The sequence below is a fragment of the Pogoniulus pusillus genome, chromosome 33 (genome assembly GCF_015220805.1).
Source record: "Pogoniulus pusillus isolate bPogPus1 chromosome 33, bPogPus1.pri, whole genome shotgun sequence".
In the NCBI taxonomy this organism is placed as follows: Eukaryota; Metazoa; Chordata; class Aves; order Piciformes; family Lybiidae; genus Pogoniulus; species Pogoniulus pusillus.
The window spans coordinates 8,976,952-8,996,709 of NC_087296.1; the positions used below are offsets into that span (position 1 = coordinate 8,976,952).

At 42.2% G+C, this 19,758-nt stretch overlaps 1 protein-coding gene across 4 annotated transcripts in view; it reads right to left on the reverse strand.

Annotated features, from left to right (window-relative positions):
- Nucleotides 1-6,299: 6,299 nt before the first annotated feature.
- TBC1D32 (TBC1 domain family member 32) overlaps nt 6,300-19,758 on the reverse strand; it is a 62,859-nt gene continuing 49,400 nt past the window's right edge. For 3 of the 4 annotated variants that reach the window (XM_064170377.1, XM_064170378.1, XM_064170376.1), the window contains 6 exons: nt 14,677-14,746; nt 13,749-13,867; nt 12,708-12,862; nt 10,435-10,575; nt 8,142-8,330; nt 6,300-7,418 (listed from right to left, as the gene is read on the reverse strand). In XM_064170377.1, coding sequence (XP_064026447.1) covers nt 7,299-7,418; nt 8,142-8,330; nt 10,435-10,575; nt 12,708-12,862; nt 13,749-13,867; nt 14,677-14,746 — 794 coding nt within the window. In that variant the 3' untranslated portion in view covers nt 6,300-7,298. Of the gene's footprint in view, nt 7,419-8,141; nt 8,331-10,434; nt 10,576-12,707; nt 12,863-13,748; nt 13,868-14,676; nt 14,747-15,200; nt 16,010-19,758 lie in introns of those variants that run through there. The other variant, XM_064170379.1, reaches the window with a different exon arrangement.

A 19,758-nucleotide genomic window follows, 5' to 3' on the forward strand; every position in this document is an offset into this window, starting at 1 on the left:
TTGTTTTTTATTATTACATTTACTCTTTCAGATTCCAGCTTCTCTCTGTACCTTAAGTAGCTTGCTGCCAGTGCAGCATCTTTGCTACACCACTGTGCACGCAGTGCTCACTCTCTTCATTTGCATAACGAGCTAATCTTTGTTGGCTGATTACTTTGTGGGAAGAATTGAACATTTAACTGATAATAATTGCAATCTATCAAACTGCACAGTCACCCCACAAATGATCACAGCATGTCTGCTGAAACTTGTGCTGAATTTTATGAGCTCTCACTCTCCATCTTGACACCTGAACAGAAACTTTCCTAATGCTCAGCTCTCTCAGGAGGAGAGCCTGGGATCTTATTCAGGTCAGTTGCTCTGGAATTAATAAAAACAAGGAATGCCTCAAAAGAACCCAACCCTGTTCTTTGTTAATAAGGCCTTGAGCAACCTGTTCTAGTGGGGGGTGTCCCTGCCTATGGCAGGAGGTTGGAACTGGATGATCCTGGAGGTCCCTTCCAATCTAAACCATTCTATAGAATAATAGAATCAAGCAGGTTGGAAGAGACCTCCAAGATCATTCAGTCCAACCTAGCACCCAGCCCTGGCCAATCAACTAGACCATGGCACCAAATGCCTCATCCTGGCTTTCCTTGAATACCTCCAGGGACAGTGACTCCACCACCTCCCTGGGCAGCCCATTCCAATCACTCTCTCTGGAAAGGACCTCCTCCAGCCTAGACCTCCCCTGGCACAACTTCAGACTGTGTCCCCTTCTTCTGTTGCTGGTTGCCTGGCAGAAGAGACCAACCCCCTGTGCTAGTTTGAGCCTAGCTGGGCTATTTTAGTGAGAGGAATTAGATGATAGGCTGTGAAAAGGAAACAGTGGTGATGTCTACTGCACTCATAGGCTTGCTGAGATGTATCAAAACAAGAACACAAACATAGGTAAACAGAGTTGCTCTCTGGCTCTGGCTGCCTGCCCTTCTCTCTCTCTAACCTGCTGTCTGTGCGACTAATCCGCCTGCTTCCTAAGCCCCCTGGCTGATTCTCCAAACTCACCTTGAACGTAAGGCAATGTCTGTGATAAGGTAGAGGAGTGGAAGGGAGGTGTCAGGGTCCCTCTGCAGGGCTCTCCTGCCCTCCAACAGATCCACATCTGCTCCTAGCTTGGTGTCATCTGCAAACTTCCTGCAATTGACTCCATCACCTCGTCCAGCTCATCAGCAAAAATACGATTCAAGGATTCTGTGTATCTTAATACAAAGTTAGTTGGAGGCCACCAGAGAAGTGTATGTACTTTGCCAAGCTACTCTTTTAGCTTGACTGCCCTGCTGCCTTCTTCACTGAGTTAGGTTTTCTTTGCAGGAACACCTGAAGCTTTCATTTCTTCACACAGACTAAGCAAGTCCCAAGTTACATATTAACTGGGCCTGATTTCCTCAAGCTACCCTACTGCAGAAAAGCTTTAGCAAGTCTTAGCCTGGCTTTCTGTCTTCACAGATGAAACTGTTGGATTTGCAAACAGCTTACTCTGATCCCAGTGAAATTTTCACTGGGATTAAAACCCACAAGGGTATGTCAACATTGGCCTCCACTGCATGTTTGTCTGAGGAGATGAGGGGTAGGTATGTCCTCAGCCTTTGTGAGCAGCACATTCTCTTTGTGATGTTGACATTTTCATAACCATGAGGCTGTTACTGTCATTTAAGGAGCTCTTTGTACCTTGTTGTCCTGGTTTTGCTAGGATAGAGCCACGGACCAGCCATGGCATGCAGGCCATTGGCAGTTACAAGTCAGCCAGGAGCTGAAGGTGGGAAAGGCGAAAGCCCCAGGGGAGCTGAGGTGAGCTGGCTCACAGGTGTAGCCCATACCTACCACTGCTGCAGGCATTGCATAACACTGCTGTTGGTTTTTTAAAGAGTATGAGGACCTGGTGGATATGCACAGACCTTAGACAGACACTGGCAGCTGTGGTGGGTAGTGGAGGAAAAGGACAGTTCAGGCAGCAAGCTGAAGCAAAGCTATGTCCCAGAGAAAGATGGCTGTGAGTCTCAGCTGGGATTGTCCTGCAGGAGAATATTTGCTGTGTTGTAGGTTCCAAGCTTGCTTTCTTGGTCAGACTTGGTGTTTTCTAGTGTATTGCTCATCCATATCTTCTGAAAAACTCATTTGGAAGGTCAGGTTCTGACCTTTATCTCCTCTGCCCTGTAAATGGAACTTAAACTGACTGCTCACAATCCAGACCATGCTATACCATGAAGTATGTTAATCTCTTTCTTTAAATCTTTCCAACTTCTTCAGTAGCTGAAATTTATAGTAGGAATAGATTCCTGTGGGAGGGGGAGACAAACTCTTCTTACACTGGAGTTTTGACAGATTCATCTCTACTGTAAGAAATGACAGGAGATACAGGAGGAGAGATTTTTTTTCCACATGTGCACCATTACTCATGTTACAGGTTCAGCTTGCAGCTCTGATGGGGCTCCCACTCCCCGTTCAAGCATCTAGAAAACAACCCCCTCAGAATGAGGGGATGGCCTCCTCCTGTTGTAATGATACAAACTACCTACTGCAGGGATCTGGTAAGAATCAATGGTGCAAGTGGTTGTCAAGTATTTGTTCTGGGCTGCAGCAAGAGCAGCGTGGCCAGGAGGGCAAGGGAGGGGATTCTCTCCCTTGACTCTGCTCTCCTCAGACCCCACCTGGAGTACTGTGTGCAGTTCTGGAGCCCCCAACACAAGGAGGACATGGAAGTGTTGGAGCCAGTCCAGAGCAGGCCACAAAGATGCTCAGAGGGCTGCAGCAGTTCTGCTATGAGAGTTGGGGCTCTGCAGCCTGGAGATGAAAAGGCTTCAAGGATACCTTCGGGTAACTTTCCAGTATCTGAAGGGGGCTACAGGAGGGTTGGGAGGGACTATTGACATGGTCTTGTAATGACAGGATGAGAAGTAATGGGTTTAAACTGGCAGAGGGGAGATTCAAACTAGATGTTAGGAAAGGGTTCTTTGCAGTGAGGGTGGTGAGACACTGGCACAGGTTGCCCAGGGAGGTTGTGGCTGCTCCTTCCCTGGAGCTGTTCAAGGCCAGGTTGGATGAGGTCTTGAGCAACCTGTTCTAGTGGGAGATGTCCCTGCCTATGGTGGGAGATTGGAACTGGATGAGCTTTGAGGTCCCTTCCAACCTAAAGCATTCTGTGGTTCTGTGCTTCTCTGATTTGACAGACTAGCAAAGGCTAACAGAAGGCAGCAGGCTGTCAGGCTGTTTTAGCTGTGTGTAAGGGCATGCCCTGCAAGTGCTTTATTACTCTCCAGTGAGTGTTGTATTGTAAATAATTCCTTGTTCTTTTGAGGTGCAGTGCTGATGGACAGAGGGAGATGTTTAAGAGGGTTTCCCTCTCTGAGAAATCACTGTGCTCTTGGAAAATGCTGACACTTGCTGTTAGTTACATAGTGGCAAGCATTACCATGATTATTCACATGAGAGAATGAGCTAGCAGCTCGCAGGTGGAAGATGCTGCTGTTTGCCTCAGCACAGCATGTTAGCATTGCATGATGTTGGCCACAGCAGTGTGGAGCTCCAGCCTCACAGATGGAAAGCAGCTGGCACAACAAACAGCCACCGTGCTGGTCTGCAGACCAAATCCAGAGCACTACATTGAGATTCTCCCTGAGACACGGTTCAGGATGTGTTGGAAGCTTCAGTTCTACTGCATGTGGAAGCTGGAGGCAATTATCCAGGATATAAAATTAGTTTCTCTAAGGGAGAAAGCTGCATGGCTCCAAGTGAGTTGGCTGAAATATCCTTAAATTGAATGTTCATGGGAGCCTGGAAGGGTTGGGGTATCCAGAGGCCATGGTGCTTCCCCTCGCATCCCTGATCTGTACAAAATGAATTTCCTATGAGTATCTGAGTGACTCCAAAGTGATTTAGGCAGATGGTCTAACTGGCTTCATGGGTCTGTAATTTCCCCTAGAAGGAATTCTCTGCCAAAATGATATTTGTTCCAAACTTTGGTTTCCTACTATCTAGCAGGAGGCTTTTCTTTGTTGATTTAAAGCTGGAGAAAAAGAGAATTGTAACTAAACACCATCCTGAAACAAAGTGGGGAGTAAGTTATTTTAGACCTGAAAGCTTTACCTAGAAGGTTCGTGACACAAATAGTGACAGCAGAGGGGTTTATAAACCAAGAAAAGGTTGATCTGAAAAAACAACTTGGAATTGGTGGTGAGATTCTGGAAGAGGCTGCCAAGGGAAGTTGTGGATGCCTCCTCCCTGGGGGGTGTTTAAAGGCAGGCTGGATGAAGCCTTGAGCAGCTAAGTCTAGTTGAGGTCTCCTTGTCCATGATAAGGAAGTTGGAGTAGATGATCTCTAAGGTCCCTTCCAAGCTAAGCCACATTCTATATGTTGATGAAATTGTCTTCTAAGTGAAAAGTAGGCTGATGGCTGCAGAAAGTGATGAAATGTGCATCAGTTTCATTTTTGCTGGAGATTTTAGCTTCTCCTCTAGAAAACAGCTGACAAATTGTGTTGGTTTTGTTTGGGTTTTTTTTGCTTTTGGTTTGTTTGTTGGTTTTTTTTGTTTGTTTGTTTGTTAGGCTCCTTCCCATTTCAATGTTCATTTATCAACAGTGAGATGTCAGCTTCCTGGCTGTATAAGGATTTTTGCTTGCTTTCAGCAGTGACCTCACCTGCACAGGCTCACAGGATGTTAGGGCTTGGAAGGGACCCAAGGAGATCATCGAGTCCAACCCCCCCTGCCAGAGCAGGACAATCTTATCTAACACAGGTCACAGAGGAACACATCCAGACAGGCCTTGAAAGGCTCCAGAGAAGGAGACTCCACAACCTCTCTGGGGAGCCTGTTCCAGTGGTCTGGGACCCTTACAATAAAGAAGTTCCCCCTTGTGTTGAAGCAGGACCTCTTTTGGTGCAACTTGCACCCATTGCTCCTTGTCCTATCCCAGGGAGCAGTGAGCAGAGCCTGTCCTCCCCTCCTAACCCCCAGCCCTCAGATATTTATAAACATTTATCAAATCCCCTCTCAGTCTTCTTTTTCCCAGACTAAAAAGTCCCAAGTCTCTCAGCCTCTCAAGACATGCCCTCCCATCCCCTCATCATCCTCGCAGCTCTCTGCTGGAGGGCGACACCTGCAGCCATGGGGCAAAGTGCAGCTGCAACACATCCATGGACTTCTGTCTTGGCTTATGCCTATCTCTATTAATTTAAAGGAACATTTTCTGAGTCCACTGTGAAAGCAGGTAATTCCCACATCATGGATGAATCCAATACCATGAGCACAGGAAATACCAAGAGCAGATGAACTCTGGAGAGAGAGCAAGCCCTGATTTGTTTCAAATGGCTCATTTCCCTTGGCGTTTTTATCTTCTGTTCTGTTTGTTCCTTTTGAAGTCTACCATGAACGAGTCTGGTTTCTCCATTCATCATTCTAAGTCAATTTCAGGTATTCTCCTTGTCTCATTCTATTTTTGAGCAGGAAACTGACCCGATGAAATATTAGTCAAGTGGCAGGTCCCAGTTTAACCCCATCTAAACCAATTGTTTTCAACCCTTATTGGTACCTCCCTGTACTCCATTTGTATGTTAAGCTCCAAGGTTTTCTTTTGCTGAAACAGAATCAAGCAGCATTATGCCCTGGAGCTGTGGGGCTTTTTTAATTTACTAGTGGCTTGGTAGCAGAGGAACAGGGAAATGCTTTTTTTTTTCCTGATTCTCTGTTGACTTGGTTCTTGTTAGGGGAAGTAATAAAACTGGTACCTTGCTGATGAGCTGAAATTAGAAGCTGTGCTCTGTTTTACCTTAGATTTTGAACTAAAGTGAAATCTGAAAGGCTGTGTTCTCTCTATCTGGAAACAGCAATTTAAGTGGTTGGAAACTAAGTTGAGTAGCTTGGAAGTGAGAGTCATAGCTCTGCCTGCATATGTGTGAGCAGTTAATAAACAACCTGCCAGAGGAAGTGTCAGCAGAAATGGTGCCAACATTGCAGCTCCCGGAGACTTTCTGAAAGAAGTCACTTCTGACACAAATGTAATGTTCTGTTTCAAACAAGCTGTGATACTCTGCCTGCTCAAACTAGTGGTATTTTCACTTCCAGTCCCATGTGTTTCATAAGAACAGGATCTGAAAGGCTGTGCTGTCATTACCATCTATTCTTTACTTCCACAGAAGAATATTTTTTAATGCTTTGTGAGTGGTTTTGCTCTTCTGCTGCAGATTTTTCTAACCTCGTGTTTGTTTTGTTTGTTGTTGATATGATTTGCTTAAAATGTATCAAAGAGAACTGGTAGAGATCATATTCCATTTATCCCAACCACATTTATTTATTGGTTAAATGTATTTTAGAGACAACAAGATCAGATGGCACAGAATTAATTCACTGTATCATATGGGCTGTGGAACTTGGAATAACTGAGTTACATGCAACAGGACTGGGCTGAGCACTGATCCTTGGGGGACACCATTAGTGACTGGAAACCATCTTTTGAAACTGAGAATTTCAGTCAACCTCAGTGTTGAAATTTTGCCTACACTGCACTGGTATTAGAAAAAGAATACATCAAGCAGTCTTAGTTCTTGCTTTTCATTGATGATAAAGGGTAAGCATAGACAAAACTTCTCAGTTTTCCTGTCTGGATGAAAACAGCATCTTTAAAAATGTTTTCCAGGGCTCCTCAAGGACTTCTCATTCATTTAGACAGACAAAGGGTGTAGCTTACAAATAAACACAAGAAATTCATGACAAAATGATTTAGTTTTTGAAAGAGACAGCAGTATGAGTCTTTTATCACATGTGACTGCTCAGCCTTATCCACAAAGTCAGAACAGCTGTGTATGGGAATTTGTTTTTCATTTATTGACTGTTCATGCATAGAGTTGATTTTAATCACTTTGTCAGACTCTAGCAACAGATGAAGGTTTTAGGACTGTGCTACAAGAAGATGATTCTTTGATGAAATGTGTTGAATTTGGAATGGGTTCAAGGCTTTATAAGAAAGACTCATGTTGTAAGGAAGAAACCTCAGCATCCCACAGGTGGGTTCTGAAGCTGCCTTCTGCTAACCAAAAACAAAGCTGTGCACAAAGCCTGTCTGGAAAAAGGTGAGGTTTTAGCTCATCAAACTTAATGTAAGTCATTTTAAAACCCCTTTACTCTGAAAACCCTCCAGATTTTACAGTATGTACGTTTATACAGCCTGACACTTTAGGTGAGATTGACATTAAATATCATATATATTTATATATGTGATGTATCAAACACCCTTTCAACCAAACTGGAAAATAAAATGCTTGTTTGCTACGTATTCTGCTCTCTTATGCTGCTCATCTCCTTCAGCAGCATAGGTCTGTAGATAGCCTCCAAGCTTTCCATGTATTCTAAATAATCACTCACTCGAAATTCATGGAGTGCTTCTTCCTGCACAGACACAGAAAACATTTCTTAGGAATAAAAGACTCACAACTCACATTTAATGAATTCCAAGCTCCTAAAGATAGCTCATTTTCTGCTTGTCACAGCCTGGGTGTTTAAAGTACACACACATTATTGCATCTGATTTAGAAATAAAGAATTGGTAATAGCTGCTTCCAGCCAGGCTTGGCAGCAAATACTCTTTTTTTCAGATGCATGTTGTTCATCTCCTTTTTGGAGAACATGAGAAATGAAGATTTGTAGGGAAAAATAAGTTTCAAGAAGGCAAAGCTAGGTACTACACTATTCTTCTGAATAGATGTTTGTTAATGTTGCTGTTACATCCATCTAGCTCCTCAATAAAAGCAACAGCAGATAGTTATTGTTTAAATTAATGACAAAGAAAGATTTTTATGAACTGCTTAAATAAGCCCAGAATAAACACTTTCTGGAGTACATCTAATTTAATGAGATTGGGGCCACAGAGAGATCTGCAACACATGCCTTCATGACTTAATGTGCTTTGCTTACAAAGGAAAGTGATGGAGACAAAATGAAGGAAAATTCTACACAAGCATTTCCTGCCTGGAAGTAAATAAAATTACAGTATTCTTTCACTCACTTAAAACCAGTAAGTGAAAATCAGTAATGGTTTCAGATTAACTTTCAGTATTGAGAGCTTTGCTTCCCTTCAGCAGTTGAAAGATTGAAAAAAAAAGAAAGCCTTACTTTAAGAAAGATCTGGAGATCTTTAGCTTCAGTGTGCTTCAGGATGTCTTGCTGTAGGTGTCTGAACACAGAAATGCACATATACACTTGGTAATCTGGACCAAGGAGAATACATAGAGCAATGTAGTGGCAGATCTCAATCCAGTCCATGTAATTCCAGAAACACTGAGTTATCCATACCAGACAAATCTAGATGAGAATAGAATGATACACAACTAAATTGCTGTAGACATTCAGTCATAATTGATCAGCTTTATCTCTTAATTCCTCTATACTACAGACCACTTTAACTATCCCTTTTATTTTCCTAAGTAGGATAATGAGTACAAAAGAAGTCAAGAACATAATTTTTTGAAATAACAGGCTCTGAAGAGCCTTCCAGTGAGTTCTGTATCCATGCATCTCACTTACCTATTTGGCAACTCCTCAAGCTGAGACATAAGCCCCAAAGTCTAATGAAAGTAAAGGTGTTTTGAAATGCAGCCTAAAGGGTAACGAGGGTGACGAAGGTGTGTTTGATGGGGATTTTCCTTTAAATTAAAGTAGTTCTTTGCCTTACAAATTAATGTTAGACCCTTCCCTAAGACACATTTTCCTTTAATGAAGTGGCTATGCAATACACTTAGTGACTCCTTTTTCCAGTTCTAAATTGCAATGTATTAAGATGTGCAGAAGCACATTCATTTAGTTCTAGACCACAAATCATCTGCTAATCAGTCCTTAAAGTGTTTAAAAATATGCAGGAGCAGAAGTACCAAGAATCTAATTAGATGACAGCAGCCATACTCTGGCATTAAATCTGTTGTCAGGTATTTATGGATGCACACAAGCACTTAAAAAACATTGGAGTTGTTCTCACAGTTCAAGGTTTGTTTGTTTTTAATCCTGCAGTAGAACTGCAGACAGTGGCACCCACCAGTGGCATTTCTGCAACACAAGAAATGATTTTTAAGAGAATCTCCAAACAAAAAATCCTTGTCAGCAGTTTAGAACAACAACTGCTCTGTGATTGAGTGTATGACTTACAGGGTAGCTGAGGAAGGAGTGACTGTCCCCATTTGTTTTTCCACCCCAAAACAGGATCATTACCATGAATGTCATTCCTGTGCTGAGGTAAGCCCCTCATCTGCTAGTATTCTCCCTTCAAAGGCTAACTCTCAATGTGATTATTATAAGCAATACCTGTAGCATGCTGGCACCTGCCTCTTAAGATCCATCTTTTCTGTTTGAAAAGGAATTCTGAAGGCATAAGATTAAAAATCTTTTTCTTGCCTTGGACCAGCAATAAGCATTCTTAGCGTGGTGAGAGGTCCTTTGCATTGAATCATAGAATCACAGAATCATAGAATCAACCAGGTTGGAAGAGACCTCCAAGATCATCCAGTCCAACCTATCACCCTGCCCTATCCAATCAACTAGACCATGGCACTAAGTGCCTCATCCAGTCTATTCTTGGAGAGCCCCAGGGACGGTGCCTCCACCACCTCCCTGGGCAGCCCATTCCAATGGGAAATCACTCTCTCTGTGAAGAACTTCTTCCTAATATCCAGCCTATACCTACCCTGTCACAACTTGAGACTGGCAACAATACTCATTACTGCATGAAGTTTTTATGCTTCACTGTCACTATGATCTGTGCAAGTAATGCTCCACAAGTGTTACCCAAGTAGGGAAAATGAAAGAAACATTATGGATAAATATTCCTCTTTTGATAAAGAGAATAAATGCTGGATAGATAGTCCCCTATATCGGTAGATTTTAAGACTCAGCCTGACAGGGTGCTGGGCCATCTCACTGAAGCTATACTGGCACCTAGAAAGGCTGGACCAAATGACCCCTGGGGTCCCTTCCAACCTGAATTTCTGTGATTCTATGACCTCTTTAATACAGGATATGCAAATAGTGTTACCTGGTTGTGATAGTTAAGGTGGCTCATTTTGCTCTACTATCACCTGAACTGCTTCTATCATACACCTATCAACATTACTCAATAATCAGAAAATACCTGAGGGAATGTTTTGAATGATAAATGTTTTTTTTAGCATGTATTGCTTCAACAAGTTTTCTTCATGAACATGCAGTGGAAGGTGATCAGCTGCAGTGCACTGCCATTATTCTACCCAAGCCAGCTGTTATTTTCAGACACTGTCCAGTCAGTACTTTCTCTTAACCCCACTTTCATCACCACCACACAAGAGCTGTATAGAAAACCAACAGTACTTCCTGAGCAGCTCTGATTCTATGGATTTAAGTTAAAGAGTTGATGATACTTTGATAGCCTTTCAACAGTTACCTGGGATGGAGTGAAACCAGCTATGTGAAAAGCTGAGGAGACAAGAGGCAGCTCCGCTTTCAGCAGCATCTCAATGTGGTGAGCACTGCAGAAATAGGCTGGATGGATGCCAGATTCCACTGTGGCAACAGGCAGGTGGATCTGATGAACAACAACATTTAGGGCAAGGATTTCAGGCTACTGAAACATGTTCTTTTAAAATACCTTGCTGAGAACAATTTATAACAAAGTACCTGTTCACTTGTAAGCCACTCCAGCTATTTTAGAGATGGTAAACAGAACAGACATCAGGAGAAACATGCAGCTAAACTAATGAAAATTAGACACTAGAAGCATATCCACATCATTCCTTTGCATTAGAGATTAGCTCTTTCTTGCATATAAGCTTTACTTGTCAAAACAAGGATGGAGAAACCATTAGTAAGCTCTAAACACCAGTGCCTAATTTCTAGGTAATGAATCCTTGGCTTCATGCTAGAAAGTCAAGGTACATGCTTGGGAATTTTCCTCCTTTTAAGGTAGGCAGCATCATAATCCAACAGCTGGATAATTCCACGTTCATGTTTTGACATTTCACTTTGGCTTACATTGCAGTAGTTCTGCAAATAGGTTAACTATGGAATGTTCTCTTTATGTTTTCAAGATATATCTGAAAAAGGAATCATTTAGGCACTGAGAAGGACTGGCAGCACTGCAGCAAGCTACCTGTAATGCTGCCTAGTTCTTGTGTGAAAGACCACACTGAAGTTCCCAGCACAATCGAATTCACACAACAGAGGAAAATTTTATTGTGCTGGAAGAAACTTAGGGCTGGACTCAGTGCTGAGTTGATCTCCTTCTCTGGAGCCTTTCAAGGCCTGCCTGGATGTGTTCCTCTGTGATCTGTTAGATAGGATTGTCCTGCTCTGGCAGGGGGATTGGATTCGATGATATCCTTGGGTCCCTTCTAACTCCTAGCATCCTGTGATCCACATGGCAACTTCTGGTGACAAAAAATACCAACTCCTAGTGAAAAGAAATACCAGTTCCTATTAACACAGACACCTGTGTGCAGAATAGGTGTGGGAACTAAACCATGCTGCTTATAGACCCAGTTTTCTAGTAAAGATTCCAGCTGATTTAATGTAATGTTTTATGTCTATGTTCATAGAATCATAGATTCAGTCAGGGTTGGAAGGGACCACAAGGATCATCTAGTTCCAACCCCCCTGTCATGCCCAGGAACACCCTACCCTAGATCAGGCTGGCCACGGCCTCACCCAGCCTGGCCTTAAACACCTCCAGGGATGGGGCCTCAACCACCTCCCTGGGCAACCCAGTCCAGCCTCTCACCACTCTCATGCTCAACAACTTCCTCCTCACCTCCAGTCTGAACCTACCCATCTCCAGTCTGAACCTACCCACCTCCAGCTTTGCTGCATTCCCCCCTGTTCAAAACATTCAAGACAATGTGACAATCAACAAAGCCAAACTGGAGGGGTTTGTTCTAAATAGATGGAATCACCCTTAATGAAAGGTTTAAACTGGAAGAGGAGAGAGTTAAACCAGTGAGGGTGGTGAGACACTGGCACATGTTGCCCAGGGAGGTTGTGGAGCACAGAATCACTGAATGTGATCACTTTGTGATCTTTGATCACATTCTGTGATTCTGTGCTCCACAACCTCCCTGAAGGTGTTGAAGGTCAGTTTGGATGAGGCCTTGAGCAACCTGTTCTAGTGGGAGGTGTCCCTGTCTATGTCAGGTGGCTGGAAGTGGATGAGGTTTGAGGTCCCTTCCACCCTAAACCATTCTATGACAGATGGTAATGATGCTTCTGATACTACAAACTTCAGCTGAAATACTAAGTTGAAATTGTCAAGCATTCAGGATCTGAGCAGTAACCATTTCTGAAATTGAATACATTTTAGTGTATTTAGTCAATTTTAAAAGTATTTTACTAAGAAAGAAAAAAAAATCATTGTAATAATGTAACAAAGGTCACTCAGTATTGCAGAATTTAATGCCACCAGCAGGGTTTATTTTACTGCCAGCTTTAAAATTCAATTAACCTCACCTTTGCTATCAGTCCTCCTCTTATTTCACTAAATTTAAAGAAGCATTTGAGCAAATGTCAAATCTATATTATTCCAAGACATTTTTTTTTCAGGGTCATAGAAACTTAATGCATTCATAAACACCCACCCAAAACTAAGGGAAACAGGTAAAACCTCCTTTAGAAACATTCAAAGTTGCCTTTCAGGTAAAAAAAAAAAAACAGCTTTTACATTCTTACAGATAAGTGCAGTCTTGGTGGCCAGAGAAATGCTGAAGTAAGGTGATGTGAAAATTGCTGAAGAAACTTCAGTGTCCTCTCCCCATCTCCTGCCATGATGAGGAAGACAGAAGAGGCAAACCAGTCATAGCCTGCGTCGTGCTCCTGCAGGCAGCCTGGGTGAGAAGGTTAAGGGAACTCTCCAGGGCCATACATATAGAAGCAAGAGCTTGTTTCTTAGGAAATAAGGGGAAGCTGCTCAGAAGGCAGCTTCTGGAGGCTTTGCTGCCTCACACACAGAGAATTACAAGAAATGATTTAAGCTATGTATGCTGATTTTTTTTTGCAGTCCACAGATCAATACAAGTAAATAAACCCCAAATAACTGCAAAAATAAACCCCACGCCAAAACAAGTGTGCTTGTAGTACAAAAGGGAAGAAGGCAAACAGTAATTCTATTTCTTTTGTCCTATTTATATTTTTTATGTATATTATATACAGTTTTATCTTTTTCTTATTTATAAGAAAAGCTTAGAAGATGAAGCATATTCTGACTAATCCACCTGGAGCACATTTTGCTAGATATGCAAGTCTAACACCTGAAGAACACAGCAAAGCTTGCTGGCAAAAGGGTATCTGCTTTGTTTGTCTCACAAAAAGTTCCATAGCATATCTAAAAGATCCAGGAGAGTCAGAAGTAAAACCATTCCTGCTGATCAGATGAGAGCCACCACCATGAATGGGCAATGCCATTACCATTGCTAGTACTGTGGGAGCATCACCAATACTGACTGCTGCTCAAAGGTGCAGAGCTGCAGATTCCATACCACATACAGAAAGATGTGATCCTACTCCACACCAGCTTATGAATGATACTTGGGAACAAAAAGCTTCTCTTGAGTGCACTGGGTGCTCACTTTAACTTAATGACATTCCCAAGTGAAAAGTCCTTTTTCTTTCAGTACATATTACACACACACACCACAATCAAAGCCCCACACCGAGAGTTCAAATTCCACTGCACTTTTAGGCAGTGTAATTTATGCCATCAAGAAAGGATACAAAGTGAAGACACCACAGTTCTTTGCTGCTCTTTCAGGAATCTCTCACAGTTCATTAACACGAAGCACAATCCATCCTCTGCACGTGGTTCTTTTAGCAAATTGAGATATTTTCCATATCTAGCACAAAAAGTTAAAACTCAAAACTGTTTAAAGGTTAAATATCTTTTTTTTTTAGATCCCTAAGAAGCAAGAACTCTTAGTTAATAGGTCTGTGAAAGTTAAACTGTCATAATGTTGTTCATCACAAATCACTGTGTTGTAGATAAACCATTTATGTGGATAATAAAACCTATTATCTAGGAAGGATGCAGAGCAAACAGCTGCTACTCAGTTACTATTCCCCATCTAAATTCCCTTTAGTTCAGTTTTAAATACTGTGGTGAGGAGGAGCAAGTACTCTAATGCACATGACTCATTTTCTTGCCATAGATTATGTAGAATTCCATCCAAGTGTATGGTATGTGTAATTATTAACATCAGAATCCAATGATCAGTGCTAAAGATAACAATCTGGGGAAGTGCAGACACATTAGATTTTCCTTCATCATGGCTCTGCAAATTACAAGCCAAATCAAATGTTTAAATGGCATATAACTAAGCTTAGCTAAACAGAAGCATTTAGAGAAATAGAGGAAGGGAAAAAAAAGACATAACTCAGGCTAATGTGATTTTATGGTAAATCTTACTAACAAGTTACATTTAGGCTTTGCAACAATAAAAGATAACCTATATAATCTGTAAAGATAATTTAATTATGTGCTAATACCTTCTTCGTTTTCAAAGTCAGAATTCATTTTCTTCAAGATGATCTTTAGATTTAAATGGGATGAAATATTGAGTTGATGGATTAAGTTTCATTAAAGTCATTCCATGGAAATCAAACAAATCCTAGACACACACGAGGGAAATAGTTAAATACCGTGTACCTGACTGTCATTTCAACACCAAGCTGCTGCACAGATGAAAGGTTTTCCTTCTTCACATCTGCATCCACAGCTAAAAGAAAGAAAGAAAGAAATCAGAAAGTGTTATAAGATAAACAGAACTTTAACTGAACACTAATGTAAAGCTTCTTTTATGCATCAATATCTATTCTGGAAAATTGGTTCTTATTCACAGTGAGTTCAGCAGCGTTTGCAAAGGATGCAGCAAGAACCTCAGGGAGTGACAGGACTGGGGGGAATGGAGCAAAGCTGGAGGTGAGGAGATTCAGACTGGAGGTGAGGAGGAAGTTGTTGAGCATGAGAGTGGTGAGAGCCTGGAATGGGTTGCCCAGGGAGGTGGTTGAGGCCCCATGGCTGGAGGTGTTTAAGGCCAGGCTGGATGAGGCTGTGTCCAGCCTGCTCTAGGGTAGGGTGTCCCTGGGCATGGCAGGGGGTTTGGAACTGGCTGCTCCTTGTGGTCCCTTCCAACCCTGACTGATTCTGTGATTCTGTGAGCTTGCATTCTTCATGTACATTTCTTATTTTCTATTATTCAAGTCACGTTGTTTTAAGGAAATGTTCACTCTTAGTGTGGTTATCATTAGCTTGACAGCACAATGCAAACAAACACCATTTTCACTAGAGAAGAAAAATCAACCAGTCTTTGAGTGTAACAAATGTATTCAATAATCTGATGGGACAGAAATAGCAAACCCACGTCAGATGATTGTTTTTGTTCACCCAAAGAAGTCCAAGTGTCTTTTGCACAGTAGCATACCAGCAACTGATTATTTGGGAAAATGCATATAAAATCACAGGGCATTTCAGTTAAAAACCCACCAAGAGGAATGAAACAGTTCATATCTTTTTACAGCTCCTGATCCAAGTTCCCTCTTCACCCAGGCTACAATTACCATATTAAGTCAATTCATTTTCAGGTTCCTGTGTGCAGCTGTGAAGGCAAGAGGCATATTCCTGTCCTGGAGAGCAGGGGGAATTTGAGTGAGTTGATTATGACTAATGGCTAACTCAGTCCTGACACCATTGCATTCAATGCCAGTGCAGAGGCTAAGCAGTGTAACAAGCTCTAAGCTCCAAGGAAGCCTTGCCTCTGTTTTGAGATGGATCCTTCTGTGGGTGGCAGTGCAGGAGCTGTCAGGCCAGTCCAGCAGGGGTGTCCTGAGGAACAACTCACAGCCCACAACCTGAGCAAGAACTGAAGGCTTATTTCCCATTAAAAGATCACAACTGGTCTCACTGATTCTTCTCTGCTGTAATAGTATCTTAGTTGCTGAAAAGGGGTTTCTCCTCAGCAGTTTTGCTTTTGCTATTCCCCCTGTATTGTGAAAGAGGATAAAATTAAAGAGTTTGGATTCAATAATAATTCTGTATTACACATAGTATCTTCTCAAAGCAAAATTTCTTGCTCTTGTACACCAGTGCTTTTGATGTAAATCCAAGCTCCATACACTGGGCAAATCCAGACCTCACAGGAGGAACACACAGACTTTGTCCTGGGTCAGAAGTTCTGACTTTCCCTTTTTTATCACCAATTACAGAGTGGGAAGATGAGGTTTTAGCAAACTAGAAAGTCGTTTAGAATACACAAAGAACTACTTCCCACTGATTAAAAAGTGGACCTAAAAACCTTAAATGCTCCATTAAGGTTAGAAAATTGTTATTACCAGTAAATTAAACATTCTAATACTGCATACTGCAATCCCTGGATCAAAAGCTTGACTGGTAAGCTTATGAGTACATTGTGACTGCATTATTGTATTGCTGCTCATACTTCTGGTTTACTACACTGAGCTAATTTAATTTCATTTTTAATTTACAAGCCCCATTTGAGAGATATTTATCAAAACACCTGATATTTGTCTCAAAACACAATGGGCTTGGTAACAAAAGGCATCAACAGCTCAGGTTTCTAAGAAAGAATGCCATTTATCCTCACACAAAGGACAGGACACCTCTCTGAACTGTGAATTAGATAACAACACAGTACAGCACTGTGGCTATTATTAAATGGAAGAGAGAAGATGCTTTGTCACCTTCCTTTTTATTTAGTTAATAAAAGAAAATCTGGTGAACAGGTATTTCACATGTCTTGGAGATGTAAAGCATTGGGAAATAGAAACTGTGACAAAACTAAACCAGTGACTTGAAGGATATTCACCATGAGGTAAGTGTCTTTACCACGACAGCCTGGACAGGTTAACTTTGAAATGGGTCACAAACTGGCTGGAGGGCTGGGCCCAGACAATGGTGGTGAATGCTGCCACATCCAGCTGGCACCTGTAACTAGTGGTGACCCCCAAGGATCAGTGCTGGGCCCAGACCTGTTCAATATGATCTGGAGCAGGGGACTGAGTCCATGGTCTGGTTGATTGGCTAGGGCTGGGTGCTAGGTTGGACTGGATGATCTTGGAGGTCTCTTCCAACCTGGTTGGTTCTATGATTCTCTGAGGGTGGTGGAACACTGGAACAGATTGTCTATGGAGGGAGTTGAAGCCCCATACCTCAAGGTCAGGCTGGACAGGGCTCTGAGCATCCTCATCTAGTGGAGGATGTTCCTACTGACTGCATGGGGGTTGGACCAGATGACCTTTGGAGATCCCTTCCAAGCCAGACTGTTCCATGATACCCTATCAGATTTCTCTAGGAGCTGATCCATACATTTAATAATATTCTACTAGAAATTTGACTTTCTCTCATTCTAATATGCATAACCCACCCCAACAGGAAAAATGGACTATTTAAAAGCATAAATCATACTTCTTCTTTGTTTTTAATAGACACTTTAGCTAAGCCAATCATAGCACACATTGGAATGCTTGCTCTCAAACCTTTCAAACCCACTATTTATCACAGTCTTGTTCATTCAGAAGAGAAAATGATTCATTGGAAGTACTGACTGTAAACTAGGAATTGTCAGTGATAACCTCTCCAAGCCAGACATTCTGCATCCAATACTGTAGAATTGTATCTTTTTTCTGATGAAAAAGGGCAAAATGCCTTTTGCTAACAGCACTTTTTAAAGTGGGCACTCATCATTACAGAGCAGGTATCAAATGATGCAGGAAGAGGAAAGAATGTCTTTGCTCTTCCTTTTCAGCCTAATTTGGGGTTGCAGTCCATTATTTGCTACTCCTGATCAGCTCTACAGTGGTAGCTTCCCACTGGTGTCTTTAAAATGTCTCAGTTCATTACCTGATTCATGTGACTCTTGGAAGATTAAGGGCTCAGTACACAGAAGAAAATATCTGTGAGATTTTGTGCAGCTGGAGAAGTAAGCCTCATCTAGAAGAGGAACAAACTGTGACATTTGAGTTTTATGGCCAAGACCTGAAAGCTCTGAGGTTCTGTCCCTTTGTCACTACATAGTGTCCTGGTAGGGCACAAATCCTGCCAGGCTGGTTTAACCCTTGCTCTCCTCCTGTTGTGGGGTTCAGGAGTGAGTTAGATGAGCAAACAATAAGGGTTTGGCCCCAGCAAAGCCTTGAGAGCTAAGGGGCTTAGCATCACATGTCAGGTGTCTTGTGCTGCCCTCACTGTGCCTGCATGGTCAAAGGAGGCAGGAAGCTTTGAATTCAGAACAATGGTGCTAGTGCCTGTTGGCCAGTTTGATTTTCAAGCTGAAGTATTTAAAGGGGAGATGCTTTAGAAACCATGCCCTTTCTGCATCAGCCTTCCTGCATTCAGCCTGGAGCCTTCCTGCCTCTCCTGGTTTGTGGCCCGTTAAAGGCAGCCAGGTGTTGCAGCTAGCACTAGTGGCTCAGCAGCAACTCCTCCTTCTGCCTGGAATAGTTTGTATTTTACCCTGGGATCATTATCATGAGTTTGAAAGTGCCTTTGATACAGGAGACTTACTCAGGGACCAAAGCGTCGTGAGTACCTCTGCTGGAGTGAATGCCAAGACTCCATAAGCACAGTTAGAATTGTTCCTGTTCTCATGTTACTCTTTTCCAAGTTCTGATTGTTTAAACCATTTAGTTCTGTGCAATTACTTCCCGTTGACTGATGTGATGGTTTGGGGGTTACCCCGCCCCCCCACACTTTTGTATTTGCCCCAGCTAACTCAGACGGCCCCTGGGAATATAGATGAAGCAATTTATTTACAGCTAGCAGAATTTACAAGCAGCTATTTACAATATATACAGTTATATACAATTATATACAGAAATATACAAAGGATAAACAATACAAAAGCACAACTTCCCTCCCAGAAACCTGAGTCCCCAGGAGGGGCTCTCAAACCACCCCAACACCTCCCCCCGGCCCTCTCAACCTTACCCCAGTTCTCAGGAAGAAAAGAGGTGCAGCCAAGAGGTTAGGGAGCAAGGTTAGTAGGAGCAGGGTTAATGAGATGTGACCAGGTCTAAGGCCAAAGCAAGAGTGAGTAACAAAATGGAGAAAAAGTCTTTCTTCTTCCCAGAGTTCTCAGCGTAACTGTGAGAGAAGTAGACACAATTGTTTTTCATTTCACTGCCCGTTATCTAGTTCTGTTACCAAAACATTCCAGCTTGCTTCAAACTAGCACAACTGAAAATCCAAAGAATCTCAGGGAATTTTCCTGATTTTTGAATGTTAATACTAAAAACATTCCTACAGAAATTAATATTCATCATGACTACTAATTTCCAATACACACAATAGAGAGAAAGTCAGGTGGAAATAGAGAACTCAGCTGCACAGGCACCTGTACAATCAGAACTATCAAAAAGATCCATCTGATCCTGAAAAGCCAAAGCATTCCCAGGCTTTGGCAGTCTACAATACATAGCAGTTGTCATTTAAGTAAGTCCAGACACCAACCTATTAGATGAGTGTACATGTGGAATTCTTTGAGAAATGGGTTTGTTGGCACCTTGAGAAAACTAATGCATTTCTGCAGAGTTTATGTTGCAATGAAATGGAATTTATTAGCAGGAAGGGCAAGTGGCTATTTCAGGAACTTCACAGCCCTAATGTGCAATGCCCATTTTACTAGAGGAGCAAATCTCAGTTTCTTGCCATCCTACTGCCCGTTAGAGCTAGATATTCACCAAGTTGTTTTTCAGCATTTGGGGTTTTTACAGATGC